We start from the raw sequence: 15,911 nt of genomic DNA, 5'->3' as shown, positions 1-15,911 counted from the left end.
AAATTCTTGAAAAACAAGTTTTACCTCTTCAAAGAAAGTTTTGCGGTTTTATAAACCATTGACCTTTTCCGCTCTTTTGACATGTGTTGTGTGTGTGTGTGTGTTTGTGTTAACTCCCGTAGGAACTCAGCAGGACAGCATTTTGCTGGTAAACACCAAGCTGGTATATAACCAATTACCTATAAAACATTTTACGTCTAGGTTAATCAGTCACAGTGGCTGACGTTAGAGACGACAGATATCACTCTCGGGACTTTTTATGAAAGTGGAGACAATGGCAGAGTTGGGATTCGAACTCACAACCTTGCGATTATGAGTCCAATGCTCTAACCACTGGACCACACGACATGAAATGATCTATCTTGTTATTGCATTTCTTTTTCCAAAGTGATTTTATCTTGCCTGCCATTACCAAAATTAGGGTCAATATATCATCTACCCTAATTTTGGTCATTCTACTGTGAGAATTTTGCTTGCCCAATTCAGGCAAGTAAATTTGGTCTTTACTTCAAAACACTTGCCTGACTCTAACTTTTACTTGCCTCGGGCAATCGCGCAAATGCTTATGTAGCACCCTGAATTAGGGGCCATTTTACTCTCGCAAGTGATGAATTTGATCCTGTCAGGTGTAGTCTTCATAAATACTGATTTATTTTTTAAATGAGCTGGTCGAGGTACCCTTTTCTGGTCAGATATGGAATTTCAGACATATATCCTGTCTACTGGTAATAAACATTCAACCCTCGAATATCCTCCTTATTTTTTATGAACTTTTTTTTAAGTGCCACTTTAACACACACAAAAGTTAATGGGAAATGAATTAGGCCTGTGAAACCATAAACAGCAATAAGTCCGTTAAATACTGCCATCTCTTGTCATAGCCTTGTCAGTCAATGATTATTTGACTTGGGATTGGTACATGTAGTCATAATCTCATAAATCTCCTTGGGCTTCAAAGCTTCATCATTTATACTAGGAATTATAAATAAGTTTTGTTGAAGCACCATATCTGTTATTAGAAATGGCAAAAAAAGAGTAAATGATGTGGGGTCCAGGGACCTGCTAAGGGCCCGGGGGGGGGGGGGGGGGGGGGCACTCAGTATATAATGCATAGTGGGTATGTGCCGCGGAGGGGACCCCCATTTTTACACTCAAATTTCTGTTCCAAGGCATAGCATTTTTGTCTTATTGAGAAAAAGAACAAAGAAAGCCGCTCCAAGGCATAGCATTTTCTTCTTATCGAGAAAAAAGAAGAAAGAAATCCGCTCCAAAGCTTGGCATATTTTTCGTTACACCGTTCCGGTCGCATTAATCTGCTACAATGAGCTGCAATTTTGGTGAAAAGCGGCCGCAGAGCGCTGTCCGACCATCGCCTCTGCGCGAGCGCACCCGGCGGCTAGCTGCATCATACACGCATGCCCGTTCCATAGGGATGCATACGCACTCACACGCTGGTGATCCGTTCCAAGGACCCCCGTTTTCACAAACATTTGTAGTTCCAAAGCCCGTTCTGAGGACCCTCCTTTTTACAATAAGCCCGCTCCAAGGCCCCCATTTTTGTCTCGCCCGCGGCACACCCCAACCACTTTTTTGGTCGAGTGCCCCCCCCCTCCCGGGCTACAGGGCCCCTGGTATGGTTCAAAAAAAAAAAGCTTTCACATATTTGGCCCTAAAACTGGTATGACGTATGAGTGAAAACAACATATATAAGAAACCAACACCAAATCAGAAATATATTTATTATTTGTTCATATATTTTCCTAATGGCTAGCATGAGCTACTTCGCAAGGCTTGTTGCGCGCACATGCCGTTTATTGAGAATCCTTGATAATACATACATGTATAATTCATCATCAAAATGTACTTGTTTTACATTAACAGCAGACTGTCTTACATCAAAAGCAGACTCCAGCATGTATGCATCTATCTAAATAAATTCATATGTAGGAGTCTGCAAGCTCTCAGATGGAACAAAAACAATCAAAATCAATCCAAAAATAAATAAGTAATTTGTGAGTTTTTAAAATATATGAATAAATTAGCATATTTAATGAATTTCAAAATTCTGTGTTGAAATTTTGTATCACCACCTCAAGCTATCATATAAAGCAAACAAAATTGAAATTGATCAACTAATAAAGAAGAAAAAACATTTTGTGAATTTTTAAAAATATGCATAAATAAATTTCGCATAAATTAGCATAAAAATTGTTCTAGTCAAAATTTCAAAATTCTGTATAGAAGTTTGGTGAACCTCATGAAGCTCTACCAGATGGAAGCAAAAAATTCAAAATCAGTCAATAAATAAAGAAGAAGCATTTTTGTGAATTTTGAAAAATGTGCATAAATTAGCATATTTAATGAATTTCAAAATTCTGTGTAGAGGTTTTGATTCCCCTATCTAGTGCTATCATATAAAGCAAACAGAATTGAAATCGGACTTGAAATGGCGAAGTAGCATTTTGAAATTGTGGACGGATGACAGACGATGGATGCCACGCCACGGCATAAGCTCATTTGGCCCTTCGGGCCTGGTGAGCTAAAAACATGTATTTTTTCCTACTGATATAAGTTTTAATTTCTCAATATTGCAAATCAACCATAAAGTACTAGGTCATACTTTTGTTTACTGCCTATACTTAAAAGTGGTCAAGAAGAAGACACACCTTGATGATAATACATGGATTAATCAGAGTTACTCATCTTCTATCAGAGATTAGGAGTAGTTAAGGCAAGGCATTCTATTTTGTTTCTAAGTGTTAGCAAATGCAATTGAGAGATATAATCATATAGCTAAAGCACGACACTAAAGCAATATCATTTACAAATCTGTATTCACCTCACAATTTTTATAAACATTTCCTTTTCTTTCCATTTCTCTTTTCTTCTTTCTCTTATTCCTCCTTCACTATCTATTTCTTCTCCTCTCAATATTTCTTCCTCTCAAACTCTCTTCTCTTCTCATTCCTCCTCCCTCTCCCTTCAAATCCATCCTTTTCTTCCCCTGTCTTACACCACTCACACATCTTTAAAAAAAAACCTGAACATGAAAAGTGAAGAGGGAAGGAATAAAAATGAGAAAGACTGCATGCTGGTGCATTGAGACAAGCTCATTGCACCACACCCTTGCATCTAAAAGGTCATTGCTAAAATACACCCAACAATAATTGCTATTACAGGAAACATGCTAGGAATAAATCTCATGAAAAAATTATAGGGAAACCTCTGTTCCAAGACAAGTAAAAAGTTATTTCACATTAAAACACAATTACCTTCCAATTAACTGCCATGTGTAATAATTCACTTTTCTTTCATGGATTACTTCCATTTTTTAATGGAAGGTTATCACAAAATATCATTTTTTAAAGAAAATATTACATCTGCCTTCCCAGCTAAATATGAAATACTAAAACTATACCCCATTGTACAGCTGATTTTCCCATCAACAATCAAAAGGATAAAAGAAGATGGAAATAATTAGTACATCTAATCTGAGAAAATTTTTTGAAATATCATAAATCTGAAAATGAAGTAAGTCACAAATTGAAACCAGAATGAAAATCAACTCAAGAATTAACTTCCAGAAAATATTCATAATTACATGGAAATAATGTAATGCACAGTATTAGGAATGTGTTTGCTAATCAACAACTTTTCTCATTTTATTTGGGTTCACTTATTCTTCTCATGCAAGTTTGCTTTTACCAGGGACGTGAGAGGGAGACAAGTCCCTGGTGTCCCTGGTAACCACTACTATTTTAAAGAATTATTTTTAATTAAAGAGTCATACTTGTTTTTTTGTGTGTACAACTCCCTCCCCCCAAAAAAAATATTAATAATAATAAATGAATGAATGAAATAAAATTAAAAAAAATAATAATATTGAATAAATGAATCAATTTATAAAATGAAAATATTAATATCAAACATTGAGCATAGTTCTTTAAAGGGGAATCCAACCCAAATAAAAACTTGTTTTTATAAGAAAAAGAAAAATCAGACAAGTTGATAGGTGAAGGTTTGAATAATATTGGACAAACAACAAGAAAGTTATGAATTTTTAAAAGTTGTAAATATTGGTGATCACTTTACCCATGGAGACTTCAAATTGGCCGCATATGTGATGTTATAGTGATGTAAGGCAAGGACTACTCTTCCATGGACTCCAATACATGTTATGGCTAAAATGTAATTTTTCCCAAAAGTTTTATTTCAAATTATATTTTTCTTTCATGAGGACATAAAACAATATACTACCTGGGTTATATTTAGATTACTGCCCAGGGGAATGGGTACTTAGGAGAAAACCACAAATCCCTGATAATAAAGTACATGGCCTATGGGAAAGTTGTCCTTGCCCCTTGTCATAATTTAATTACCCAGTTGCCAATTTGGAATCTACATAGTATTAGTGATTTCAATTTTAAAGTAGCTATAACTTTCTTACTGCTTGGCCGATTTCTTTCAAACTTTCACCATTCTGTTTGATTTATTTTTCTCCTTCCCAACACAACTGTTTTAAGGCCAAGGCTGGATTCCCCTTTAATGTCTATAATTTAATGATCAAAATGATAAGAAAATGCAGCATTTTGATTTCAGCTTATTCTTTATTGATTATAACAAAAATACACAATGCAAAACAATATTATAGTAAATTTTGCACATTAAAATTATACTGATCATACTGATGACAGGATTCCTGTGTAAAAGCAGGGATGTGAGAGGGTGGTTACCTAGTAATATGAGCCTTTCATAAATCAAGAACATCCAGGAGGCCAAAATTGCTGCTTCAGATGAGATAACTGAGTGAGGTATTAATACTAACACAGCCTAACTTTATAATTAATTCAAGTTTATTTTGCTCTCTGCATCAAAGACATAAAAGTAATACAAAAAAGCATTGAAAGGGAAGCAGCCAAAATGGAAAAGAATATCCTTATAAAACGGCCGACCTAACTTACTTTAAAAAGAATAATAATTATTAACAATATCAAAATTAAAAAACAAAAAACAATTAGGAGACAATACAAAGGCATCGATACACAAATGGTAAAATTTAGATTACTTAAAAAAAATGTTACGAACAGGTTTAATTATCAAATAAAAAGTTTCTGAAGCTACGTTTGAAAATATTAAATGAACAAGATGTCTTCAAATTAACTGGCAAAGAATTCCAAAGTAGTGGGCCATGAAAGAAAATAGATTTATGAGAAAGGCAAGTTCTTATTTTAGGAAAGTGGAAGTTTGCAGCATTTCTAGGAGGGTATTCATGAATATTATAATTTAATTTAAAACAGTTCAATAAAAAAGAAGGTAGAAGTCCTTTAGAACATAGATACATAAAAAGTCCCATTTCATACTTGTACATATCATAAATATTTAAAATTTTAAGTGAATGAAAAATAATTCTGACTGCACGTTTTTGAAGTTTATGTAATCTGTCTAAATAAATATTCGCAGCACTTCCCCAGGCAAGAATGCCATAATTAAAAAAAATGGTGAAATGATAGCATAATACAGCATCTTTAAAATATTTGGTGGAAAATTATGCTATTTGTACATTATGCCTATGTCCTTAGATATCTTATTGCAGATGGCATCAATATGATTTAACCATGTTAAATTAATAATGAAATCAACCTTGCTTTAATGTGGTTCCTGGAATATCATAGTTCATGAAAGTGATCTTTATTTCTGAATGAAAATGATTTTACGGTGTTTATTGATATATGAAATTAAAAATTATGGAGGAAATGTTCAAGGAGAACTTTGTACCAAGATCAGGTTGAGTAAAAGCAGAAATATTAGAGGATCATAGACAATTTCAAGGAAATCTGGCAAAGGATTTGGAAGGTCACAGAATTAAAACTTTAAAATTAATAACTCTATTACATCTTAACAAATTTTAACCAATCCTGCATCAATATATCTTCCTCTTACTTTTTTTTTTACATTAGAGTGGATTCCCCTTTAAGACTTAAATTATGTGGGGCGCCTCTGGCAGTCTTGTCTGCAATTTGCTATTTAATATAGCAGCAGTGCTGACATTTAAAAACTACAAAAATGAACAGTTTAAAAATAAAAACGTCAACTTGATAATAAAACAATAATTTTGTTGATCCTAAATGATTGTTACCTTGATAATGTGACCTGAAACTCGTACAAGATGATCAGTGATACCAATTAGGTCCAAGTTTTATGAAATAGATCTGTATGCTTTCAGATTATGAAAAATTAACCTTGGTTCAGATTGCAATGTTGATACTGCAAAATGGTCAGCTTGTTTACACTAAATAACCTTGGAAACCTTTTATTTGTGGGACCTGAAAATCACGCAAGATGATCAGTGACCCTCGATTATCCTTATGTCCAACTTTCATGAATCAGATCCATATCCTCTCAAAGTTAGAAGATATTTTTAAAAAAATCTAAATTGGTTAAGATTTTAATGTTGACTACGCTGACGTTGAAAAGCAGTGCCTAAATCTCACTTCTGCTGTGCAGGCAAGAAAAACCTTTCATCTCTCTTTACAGAGGGCTTGTGTGCCATTGATAATTTCGAGAGTAAATTCATCTAGTGTCAATCAGTTTCAATGTGTTCACCAATCACCATAATAATTGCTCTGGGGTCATTTTAAAAGTAATATGTATCTATGAATTTGAAAGTCTATTTGATCAGTGACATGCTGCTTTGATGCATGTTACAAAGTGTTTGGTCACTTTGGTGAGAGAAAGTCAAAGACAAAAAAAAAAGAGACCAAGACAACAGTTCCCAAGAGACAGAGGCTGAGACAGTTGATAGCAAGAAGAGACACAAGACACAAAATCACTTTCTCAAGACATGTCTCATTACACCCAACACTGACATACTGCAGTAAAAGCAGTTAGCTTAATTCTTCAAAAATGCGCACCTTTCCATGTACTTGCTGATGTCTCAGACTCTGACACACAAGGCTGTCCCTTTGAGACTGAGACGAAGACATTAGCATTCAAGACTGAGACAAGACACACAATCACATCCTTAAGGTGTCTTTCAAGACACCAAACGCTGATCATACAACACAACTGCTGTGTAAAGTGATTGCAACCTCTTCTAGTTGGTACAGTCCCAAGAGTTCCAGATGCTGTTAGATAGCTTGGCAGTCTCTACTTGAGGTTGATATAAATATCAATAAGTGGTTAATTTACCCAAACATAAGGTAAATTTACCTCATGTTTGGGTAACTTTACCACTTATTGTGGACAGGAATGAATAGATCACTCATCAAGAATCCTGATAATAACCAAGAAAGAAACTCAAATGAAATAATGGTAAGATAATGAAAAAAAATCTTCTTGCAGTAAGAACAAATGAAGTCAACATACCTCATCATAAATGTCATCATTCCTCTTAAAGTCTCCCTGTTTTCTTGGAAGTATATGAACATGTACATGCTTGAATGGAAAAGAAAACAATATCAAAAGATATAGAGCATCAAACCATTTTAGTCATCCTACCACACTTACATGTACAGCCTGCATATTGTCAAAGAAAAAAATCCTAATAATTTGCTTTGTCGTTTAGCTTTATATCAGAAAATCTGAATAGCTAGTGAATTAAAACTACAAAGGAGGAAGTTTAATGAATTGTTGCTTTTCCCTCAAAATTAATTACAAAATGCAAATAATGAATGAGGAGAGATGTATCAAAATGTGTTTAAACACTAGCTAGATATTCATTTATTTTTCTAAATTTCAAAAGAATAAAATAAATATTAAAATTGTTGGAAAAAAAATTGTAAAAGAATTGAGGGTACTACATGTAGTTTGTCAGAGGAATGATAATTTGTAGGACAATATCCAAGAACATTCATAATGATTTATTAAAATACTACCGGTTTTAGTAGATTCCTAAATATATTACCAATGACTCACATTGCAGTATAAGTAAGTTATTATAAACCGTTTGAATTATATATTCTACCCAGAAAAATACATTTAGTGTGTCTAATATTTGAATGATTTTTAACATCTGATGTGCAAGGTTAGGATAAAAATAACACTGATGCCAGCAATATGTCACAATTACAGAACACAACTGGGGTTAATTTGAGTGTGGATGTGATTAATTTAGGTGCTGATCGTCTTACTCACGACAATGATAATTGTGTTATCAATCATTTGCATTTTCTAGTGCATGTTACATGGGAAATAATTGTCCTATTAAAGAAGATAATGTGATTAAAGTAATTGATTACAAATATAACACAAAGTCAAGAGGGATTAGTAGAAATAACAAAATTGGAAAAATACATGAAGTTGCTAAAAATCAGAAAAAACAGCATTTCTTGGAAGAAGAAATTAAAGTGATCAAATTCATTTTTTTCCTTTAATCAGATTTAATAAATAAGATAAGGGCAATTTTAAGTTTTAATTTTATCTTCAAATAAACAAACCATTTCATTACTGGGAAGGAAAGTTTCATACTTGTTGACAAGTCTACCAGATGGATAAGGGAGGCTATCTACATTCGTACAGAATAGAACACCTTCCCACATGGATAGAGACTTAAGACAGTATTCTCTCTCCACTAGGAATGTATAAACCTATCCTAACATTTCGTAATGCTGCTTCAGCAACCCCAGCATCTACAACAATGTCTGATGAAGCTGAAAGAATTTTTAACGAACCATGTATTTGAGCCCCTGAAATTGACCGATTTAATATTGTTAACATACTGCTTTTTTGGCTGTTTTTGTGTTCCTAAACAGATGGAGGTTTCTGACATTTCTGCTGAATTTGAGCTGTGCATGAAGGAAAAAAAGGTGTGCGTCAATGTAAACTACACAAGCCTTGTCAATAATCCTACAAACAGGTGATGTCATATTTCTTCTAGGAATGTGTTCATCTTTGGTTATTTTTATTCAAATTTCAGTTCTAACTCCATGATTAACTGCATTTTGTTTTTTGCTGTACGTTTATAACAACAGTAGATGTTGTTTTATTCATGATATATTGGATATATTGAATTCAGTTGCACTAGCCTACACCTTCTTGTAATTTATGCAGACTGAATGCAATATATTTGATATGCCACTCAATTGAAGTCAATATTGAAATATGATGTGCTTACTATGCCTCTAACAACAATGAATATTACTCTAAAAATCAAGTTTCTTGAAGGAAGAAGATAAACGCTTACCCATACCGACTGTCCAGCATCAGGTCCATCCTTCAAAAACAAGAATTCATTACAATATTATGACATTATCACATGAATAATAGTACATCCTAAGATGTGTAGAGCTGTAAGTGTTCCCTTCTTGACCTAAAATCGTGATTTAGGTAAATACATATTGACCGTGAAATCATAGAACCTTCAATTTCAACCAAGGATTGTATCTTGAATTCTGGCACAGGTCCAAACTCGCAAAAGAAGTTTAGCCAAGGAGGGTATAATACCATGGAATATACAGATTTTTTGTACAATTGCACTTCATTCAAGCTATACAATTAGTTTCCTTTCCCTATAGCATGATCATTAGAATTTTCACATTGTACAAGCTGAAATAATCACAATTATGTAGATGAAATCTGGATAGTCCATGGTTTTATAATCCTAGCTTAAATCTCATTTGTGAGTTAGGATCAAATTTTATAGATTCTAATGGAGTAAGTAACTATGGTTACCAATTTCAATTAACAAATTAAAAAAAAAATAACAAATATCAGTTATATTATTCATTTACTTTCAATTTCACTTGTAATGATCTGTCCTACTCTGGAAAATCCTTTTTAAAGCTCATGATCAGAATAAGCTGAAGAATGAATATTAATCTGAAAGTGACTATCATATTTTCAAATCATTTGCTTTTACAAATTAACATATTTGTATGATGTCATTTGAAATTCTATTCATGATTTCTAATGAATGAAGTGAATAAGTAGGGCAATGGACATTACTAAACATCCACTACGTGTGTCTATCTCTTCAGCAAGATGGTCTCTCATCAATTTTACAAAAATATATACAGTAAAGAGTGCAAACAAGGATATAAATTCATACAAAATAAATGTGGTTTAGGAACAAAATGGTAACAATTTATATTCATATAGGCCTATCTATCCATAAAGTATGAAATATGAATTCTATATGTTTATTCATCAAACTGTCTTGTTGTTTTTTTTCCTCAGGCCAGTTGCATTTGTTTTCACAATTGAAATTAAAATGACTGGTTTCATTGTTTTCATATATAGATTAAAAAGAAATTGAACAAAAGTAAATGATTTGGACTGACCTGCATGGCTATTGACAGTGAGGATGCCTTGTATTGATCCTGAATGACCTTTGACACTGTCTGTGTGGTCTGGAAGAGGTCAGCGACCTCATCACCAGTCATATCAAGGAACCTCTCTACTGGTCTCACAGGTGACACAAGAACATCTGCATGGCAGACAGTGGTTAGGGAAAATCTTCTTCCATATAAAATCACATTTAATACCAGAGTTGGAAAGAAAATGACAATACCATCTTTTTCGCTACTCAACATTCACCTGCCAAAAAACAACAACACAATAATATAGGAAGGAAAATAGATGTGTTGTTCTAATCAGAACTCAAGATTGATGTATAGTTTTAAGTACTAATGATTAGATACACCTATACTACATGTAATATTCAACAACTTTCTTTATTAACACTTAAACACCTCTTTATACAATAAAATAAAAATTATCAACTTTACACAATAATTCAGGAGTTGATTTGAGTCCAACCAGGTGATACACGGAATTCTGAACATGATGGCAATGTAAAACATTTTTTCCAAAGTGATTTTTACAATATCTGGGGATCAATGATTTACACTGACAGATGTTATAAGCTACTAGAAATACCAACTTCTGATCGAAAATGTAACAGTGTGGATGATATGAAATGAAAACATACCTTAATGAATGAATATTGTAATTTGTTTTACTGAAATTTGTTTGAATTGCATATCCTGCACAATTTTCTGTTTGGTGAAAAAAATTCTTAATCATAGAAAGGGTAAAAATGTCAGGATATATTTGACAAACAAGTGGAATGCCTCTGGCAGTCTCTCCTGCATTATGCAATTCGATATAGCAGCAGTGCTTCCTTTGAAAACAACTAATGAATAATCATTCACAGAAGAAAACACTAATATGATAATAAAATATTATGTCCATTGACTAAAAATGATGTTTGACCATGATCATGTAACTTAAAAAACGTGCTCAAAAAAATCATTCATACTTGATTACCCGTATTTCGATGTTTCATGAGCTAGATCCATAAACTTCCTAAGATATGATGCCAATTCAACACATACTCCTACACCGCCAGAATTTATTGAGCTTTAATGACCTTTGATCTTGGCCATGTTCTTGAAACCTACAAAGAGTATTCAGGGATACATTGCTGCTCTTATATCCAAGTTTCATGAACTAGATCCATAGACTTTTAAAGCTATGATTCCAATTACACAAATACCCCAAACATTACTAAAAATTTGTTGACTCTAAATGACCTTTGACCCTGGTCGTGTGACCTGAAACTAGCACAGGATGTTCAAGGATACTTGACTGCTCTTATGTCGACGTTTCATGAACTAGATCCATAAACTTGTAAAGTTATGATGATAATTCCTCAAATAACGTCATCATGGCTAAAGTGACCCTAAGTGACCTTTGACCTTAATCATGTGACCTGAAACTCAAGCAGGATAATCAGTAATACACTTTTACCTTTACGTCTAAGTTTTATGAACTAGGTTCACATGCTTTCAAAGTTATGACAACATTTCAATAACTTAACCTTGGTTAAGATTTCGATACTGATTCCCCAACATGGTCTAAGTTTATTGACCCTAAATGATCTTTGACCTTGGTCATGTGACCTGAAACTCAAGGCAGGATGTTCAGTAATACTTGATTAACCTTATGTCCATGTTTCATGAACTAGGTCTATATACTTTACATTAAAGTAATGATGACATTTAAAAACACTTAACCTTGGTTAAGATTTCAATGTTGACGATGCCGCCGTTGCCGTCGGAAAAGCGCCTATAGTCTCACTCTGCTATGCAGGTGAGACAAAAACATATAAAGAAAAGGATACGACCAGGAAGCACAGGCTTTCTATTAACAAAGGCGAAGGTGAGTCGAGATCGGAAGAAGACAACTGAAGACTTGATAACATGTTGACCAAATGTGTAAGAAGCCATGACAGAACTTAAGTTCACCAAGATGTCAATAGGTATTCAACATGGAAATTCAAATGATAATTCCTGTAAGAAAAAAAACAGACACAAAACACTGTACATCAAATTTCTGTAGAAAGACAGCTAGGACTACTTGAATAGTAGTATGATACATGGCATTCTTTTCACTGCATTTTTTAAGATATTAAGAACATAAAGGTGGATGGTATATAAATTTATTTCAAGTACTTGCAGATTAATAACATGAGGGTTGGAAGCAATGTCAAGAGTTGTGGCTCAGGAGGGATCCTAGCAAAAAGAAACTGATGTCATGGAAAGATAGTAACATGATGAAGAAAGGCTACATGAAGAACAAACCCAACCCAGCATGAAGAAAATCTCAAGTAAAATGTGAGTAATTCAACTCTTGTCACATCTTGCGTTGAAGTAGCTATGACAGTGACATTGAGATAGACAGTATATTTGGAATAGTAGGGTGAGTGGGGCTTCTAGGCAATATGGCATGGATCACTTTCAAAGTTATGATGGCAATTTAACAAATACCCCCAGAATGGCCAAAGTTCATGGACCTTTAACCTTTGATCTTTTTCATGTGACCAGAAACTCGCACAGAATGTTCATGGATACATGGTTGCTTTTATGTTTAAGTTTCATGAACTAGATCCATAAACTTTTATTAAAGTTGTGATGACAATTCAACAAATATCCCCAACATTGTCAAAGTATGTTGAGCCTAATTTGACCTTGGCCATGTAACCTGGAACTCCAGCAGGATCTCTTTTTCTTCTTTCTTCCAGTTGGAACTTGGATTCGAACCCCTCGCTGCAGAACGATGAATCTCCAGTCTGTCGCCTTACTCACTGAGTAATCATTATTGTAATAATAATTATTCATAATCTTTATAATAAAGTTTTAAATTTTATTTGTTAAATAATAATTTTTATCCATAAATTGTTCTTCAAAACAGCATTTTGTAACATTGCTTATCAGAGCTACGTACATGTACGTCATAACGAAGCGGTTCAAGCCTATTGTATGTGCGCTGGAAATTAATGGATCAAGGGATCTACATGAGATCGGTCTGGTAAGAAACCTCTCATTTTTAATCTTTTATTAACATACTTTTTGCACCTTCATAGGCACGTATGAAGGTAAATTATGACATTTGTGTGATTTCTTTCTTCAAAGATGGATTTCCTAGGGAAATCCATCTTTGTTCACATGTGTCTCTTATATGGGAGGCAGTTCAAGGCTACGTGATCAAATGACAATATCATAATCATAAAAAATTATGTTCACAGAGTCCTCAAGGCTAAGTTGGGACTCGAACTCACCTTGATTTATCTGCAGTCAAGACCTCTTCCCGCTATGCTAGCCAGAAGCGCAGATACTGGAAAGGGTATTTTAACGATTATAATGTGTGTTTGTGTATTTGAGTTTTGTCAGACGTGTATCAATCAGATATGATTATTTACGTCTGGGACCGACCTTTAACGTCACCATCCGAAAGACGTGACCAGGGCTCGAACCTCTGCATCAATTTGTAACTTCCCAACAGCTTGGATTACAGGCGCACGCCACAACGCCCAGTTGTTAAGCTGATAGTTCGACTAGTCTTGACTCTCAGACTCTTTACTGAATAAAATAAACCCATGTCTACGGAAAATTACACGCACTAGATCCTGCTCAAATAAAATAAACCGATGTCTACGGAAAATTACACGCACTACTGAAAATTACACACACTAGATCCTGCTCGAAATCAGATGGAAGAAAAGCCATATTTTGGTATGTATTTCCACTCCCCCATCATGTTCTATATTATTAGGGCTAGATAAATTATTCTGAACCTTCTCCATGTTATTTCCAATTTCAGTGGGGGGTGCTTATTTTGCCACACATGGAGATGTAACTGAGAACAAGGTTATATCATAACCTTGTTCATTGAATGAGTGCAATGAAGCACTCATTCAATGAACAGAGCTACCAGGTCTCACGCATTATGCGTGAGACTCAAGCATTTTGGACTCGTTCATCCCCTCAAATCTGTCTCATGCAACTATCACAGCATATCCCCATACACATTGTACACAATGTCTGTGATCTCACTCAGATTCACAGAAAATCTCACACAACTGTAGCTGGTCTTTGAACTTGGCATCTCTGTGAACAAGGTTATGAATATGATATATGGTAATCTTGTTCTCACTCAGTTACATCTGTGGCAAAATAAGGGTGGCAATGTTTGGCTTATTTTCTCTTTTTCTATGGGACAAATGCTTGATTTTCTAACACTATCAGTTTTCATTACAGCTATTCATCATATAACTTGGCTGTTATGTAAATTTAATTCTTTAAATTATTTTCTCTTAATTAAAAATAGAGATTGAAAATTGAAAATTTTCTTGCCATATTACTTTCCACCAATAGAGGGCGTACACAAAAATATGCCTCAAAGTCAAATGCATGTTTTAGAGCGCTCTGGTGACTACCAAAATTAAAGGTCAAGTCCACCTCAGAAAAGTGTTGATTTGAATCAATAGAGAAAAATCAGACAAGCAAAATGCTAAAGATTTCATCAAAATCGGATGTAAAATAAGAAAGTTATGACATTTCAAAGTTTCGCTTATTTTTAACAAAATAGTTATATGAACGACCCAGTTACATCCAAATGAGAGAGTTAATGATGTCACTCACTCACTATATCTTTTGTTTTTTATTGTTTGAATTATACAATATTCCAATTTTTACGAATTTGACGATAAGGAACTCCTTGCCTGAAGCACAAAATGTTAAAATAATTGACATCCACGTGTTCAGGGAGGAATGAAACTTCTTTTCACACGACAATGACAAGAAAATGAAAAATTTCATATTTCATATAATAAAATACAAAAGAAATAGTGAGTGAGTGATGTCATCAGTTCCTCATTTGCATACCGACCGAGATGTGCATATTACATGTTTTGTGAAATTATGCGAAACTTTAAAATGCCATAACTTTCTTATTTTACATCCGATTTTGATGAAATTTTCAGTGTTACGCTTGTTGAATTTTTCTCTTTTTATTCAAATCAAGTTTTTGTTGGGGTGGACTTGTGCTTTAAACCCAAGTTACTAATAAAAAATAAATTGCAACTGTATGGAAATAAGAATTTTGGTCACAAAAGTGATATTTCAATGATGTTTTAAAGTGTGTGCTCTGTACAGCATTGGCATACCATACCCTGCCTGTATTGTAGATTCCCCACAGGCAGGGTGGTTGCAGTGAACAAGTGCTTCATTGGATAGGAAGCCTACGTTCCGCACCGTACACTAGATAGGCCTACTTTTTCCTCTCCTGGGTAACCCAAGGGAATCCCGCCCGCTATGCGGGCGGGAGCCCAGGACCTTACGTGTAATTTGGCATACTCACCTTACAAGCGTGAAGTATGGTCAAAATAATTCTCCGAATAAATAGTTAAAACAGAAATCAAGCACTTACCACGATTATATGGATGAAGGTCTAACGAGTGGCAGTTTCCTGACATCTGGGCACAAATTGGAACTTCAAAAAAATGAAAAGTTCTTTCCTTCTACCCCGTCTCGATCAGCCATTTTTGTTATCATGGTTATGAATCGTAACAAAATGGCCGATCGAGACTGGGGTAGTTTTCGAGTTTTTTTTTATTTCCAACATTGGCATAC

At 34.2% G+C, this 15,911-nt stretch overlaps 1 protein-coding gene across 4 annotated transcripts in view; it reads right to left on the bottom strand.

Annotated features, from left to right (window-relative positions):
- The window catches only part of LOC121410584 (bis(5'-adenosyl)-triphosphatase-like), a 37,099-nt gene that overhangs the window by 20,025 nt on the left and 1,163 nt on the right, over positions 1-15,911 (bottom strand). For 3 of the 4 annotated variants that reach the window (XM_041602765.1, XM_041602764.1, XM_041602767.1), the window contains exons 2-5: positions 12,122-12,290; positions 10,278-10,423; positions 9,182-9,211; positions 7,366-7,434 (exon numbers count right to left, since the gene is read on the bottom strand). In XM_041602765.1, coding sequence (XP_041458699.1) covers positions 7,366-7,434; positions 9,182-9,211; positions 10,278-10,423; positions 12,122-12,227 — 351 coding nt within the window. In that variant the 5' untranslated portion in view covers positions 12,228-12,290. Of the gene's footprint in view, positions 1-7,365; positions 7,435-9,181; positions 9,212-10,277; positions 10,424-12,121; positions 12,291-15,708; positions 15,744-15,911 lie in introns of those variants that run through there. The other variant, XM_041602766.1, reaches the window with a different exon arrangement.

Source organism: Lytechinus variegatus, chromosome 3 (genome assembly GCF_018143015.1).
Source record: "Lytechinus variegatus isolate NC3 chromosome 3, Lvar_3.0, whole genome shotgun sequence".
In the NCBI taxonomy this organism is placed as follows: Eukaryota; Metazoa; Echinodermata; class Echinoidea; order Temnopleuroida; family Toxopneustidae; genus Lytechinus; species Lytechinus variegatus.
This window is presented reverse-complemented; position numbering and strand designations above follow the sequence as displayed.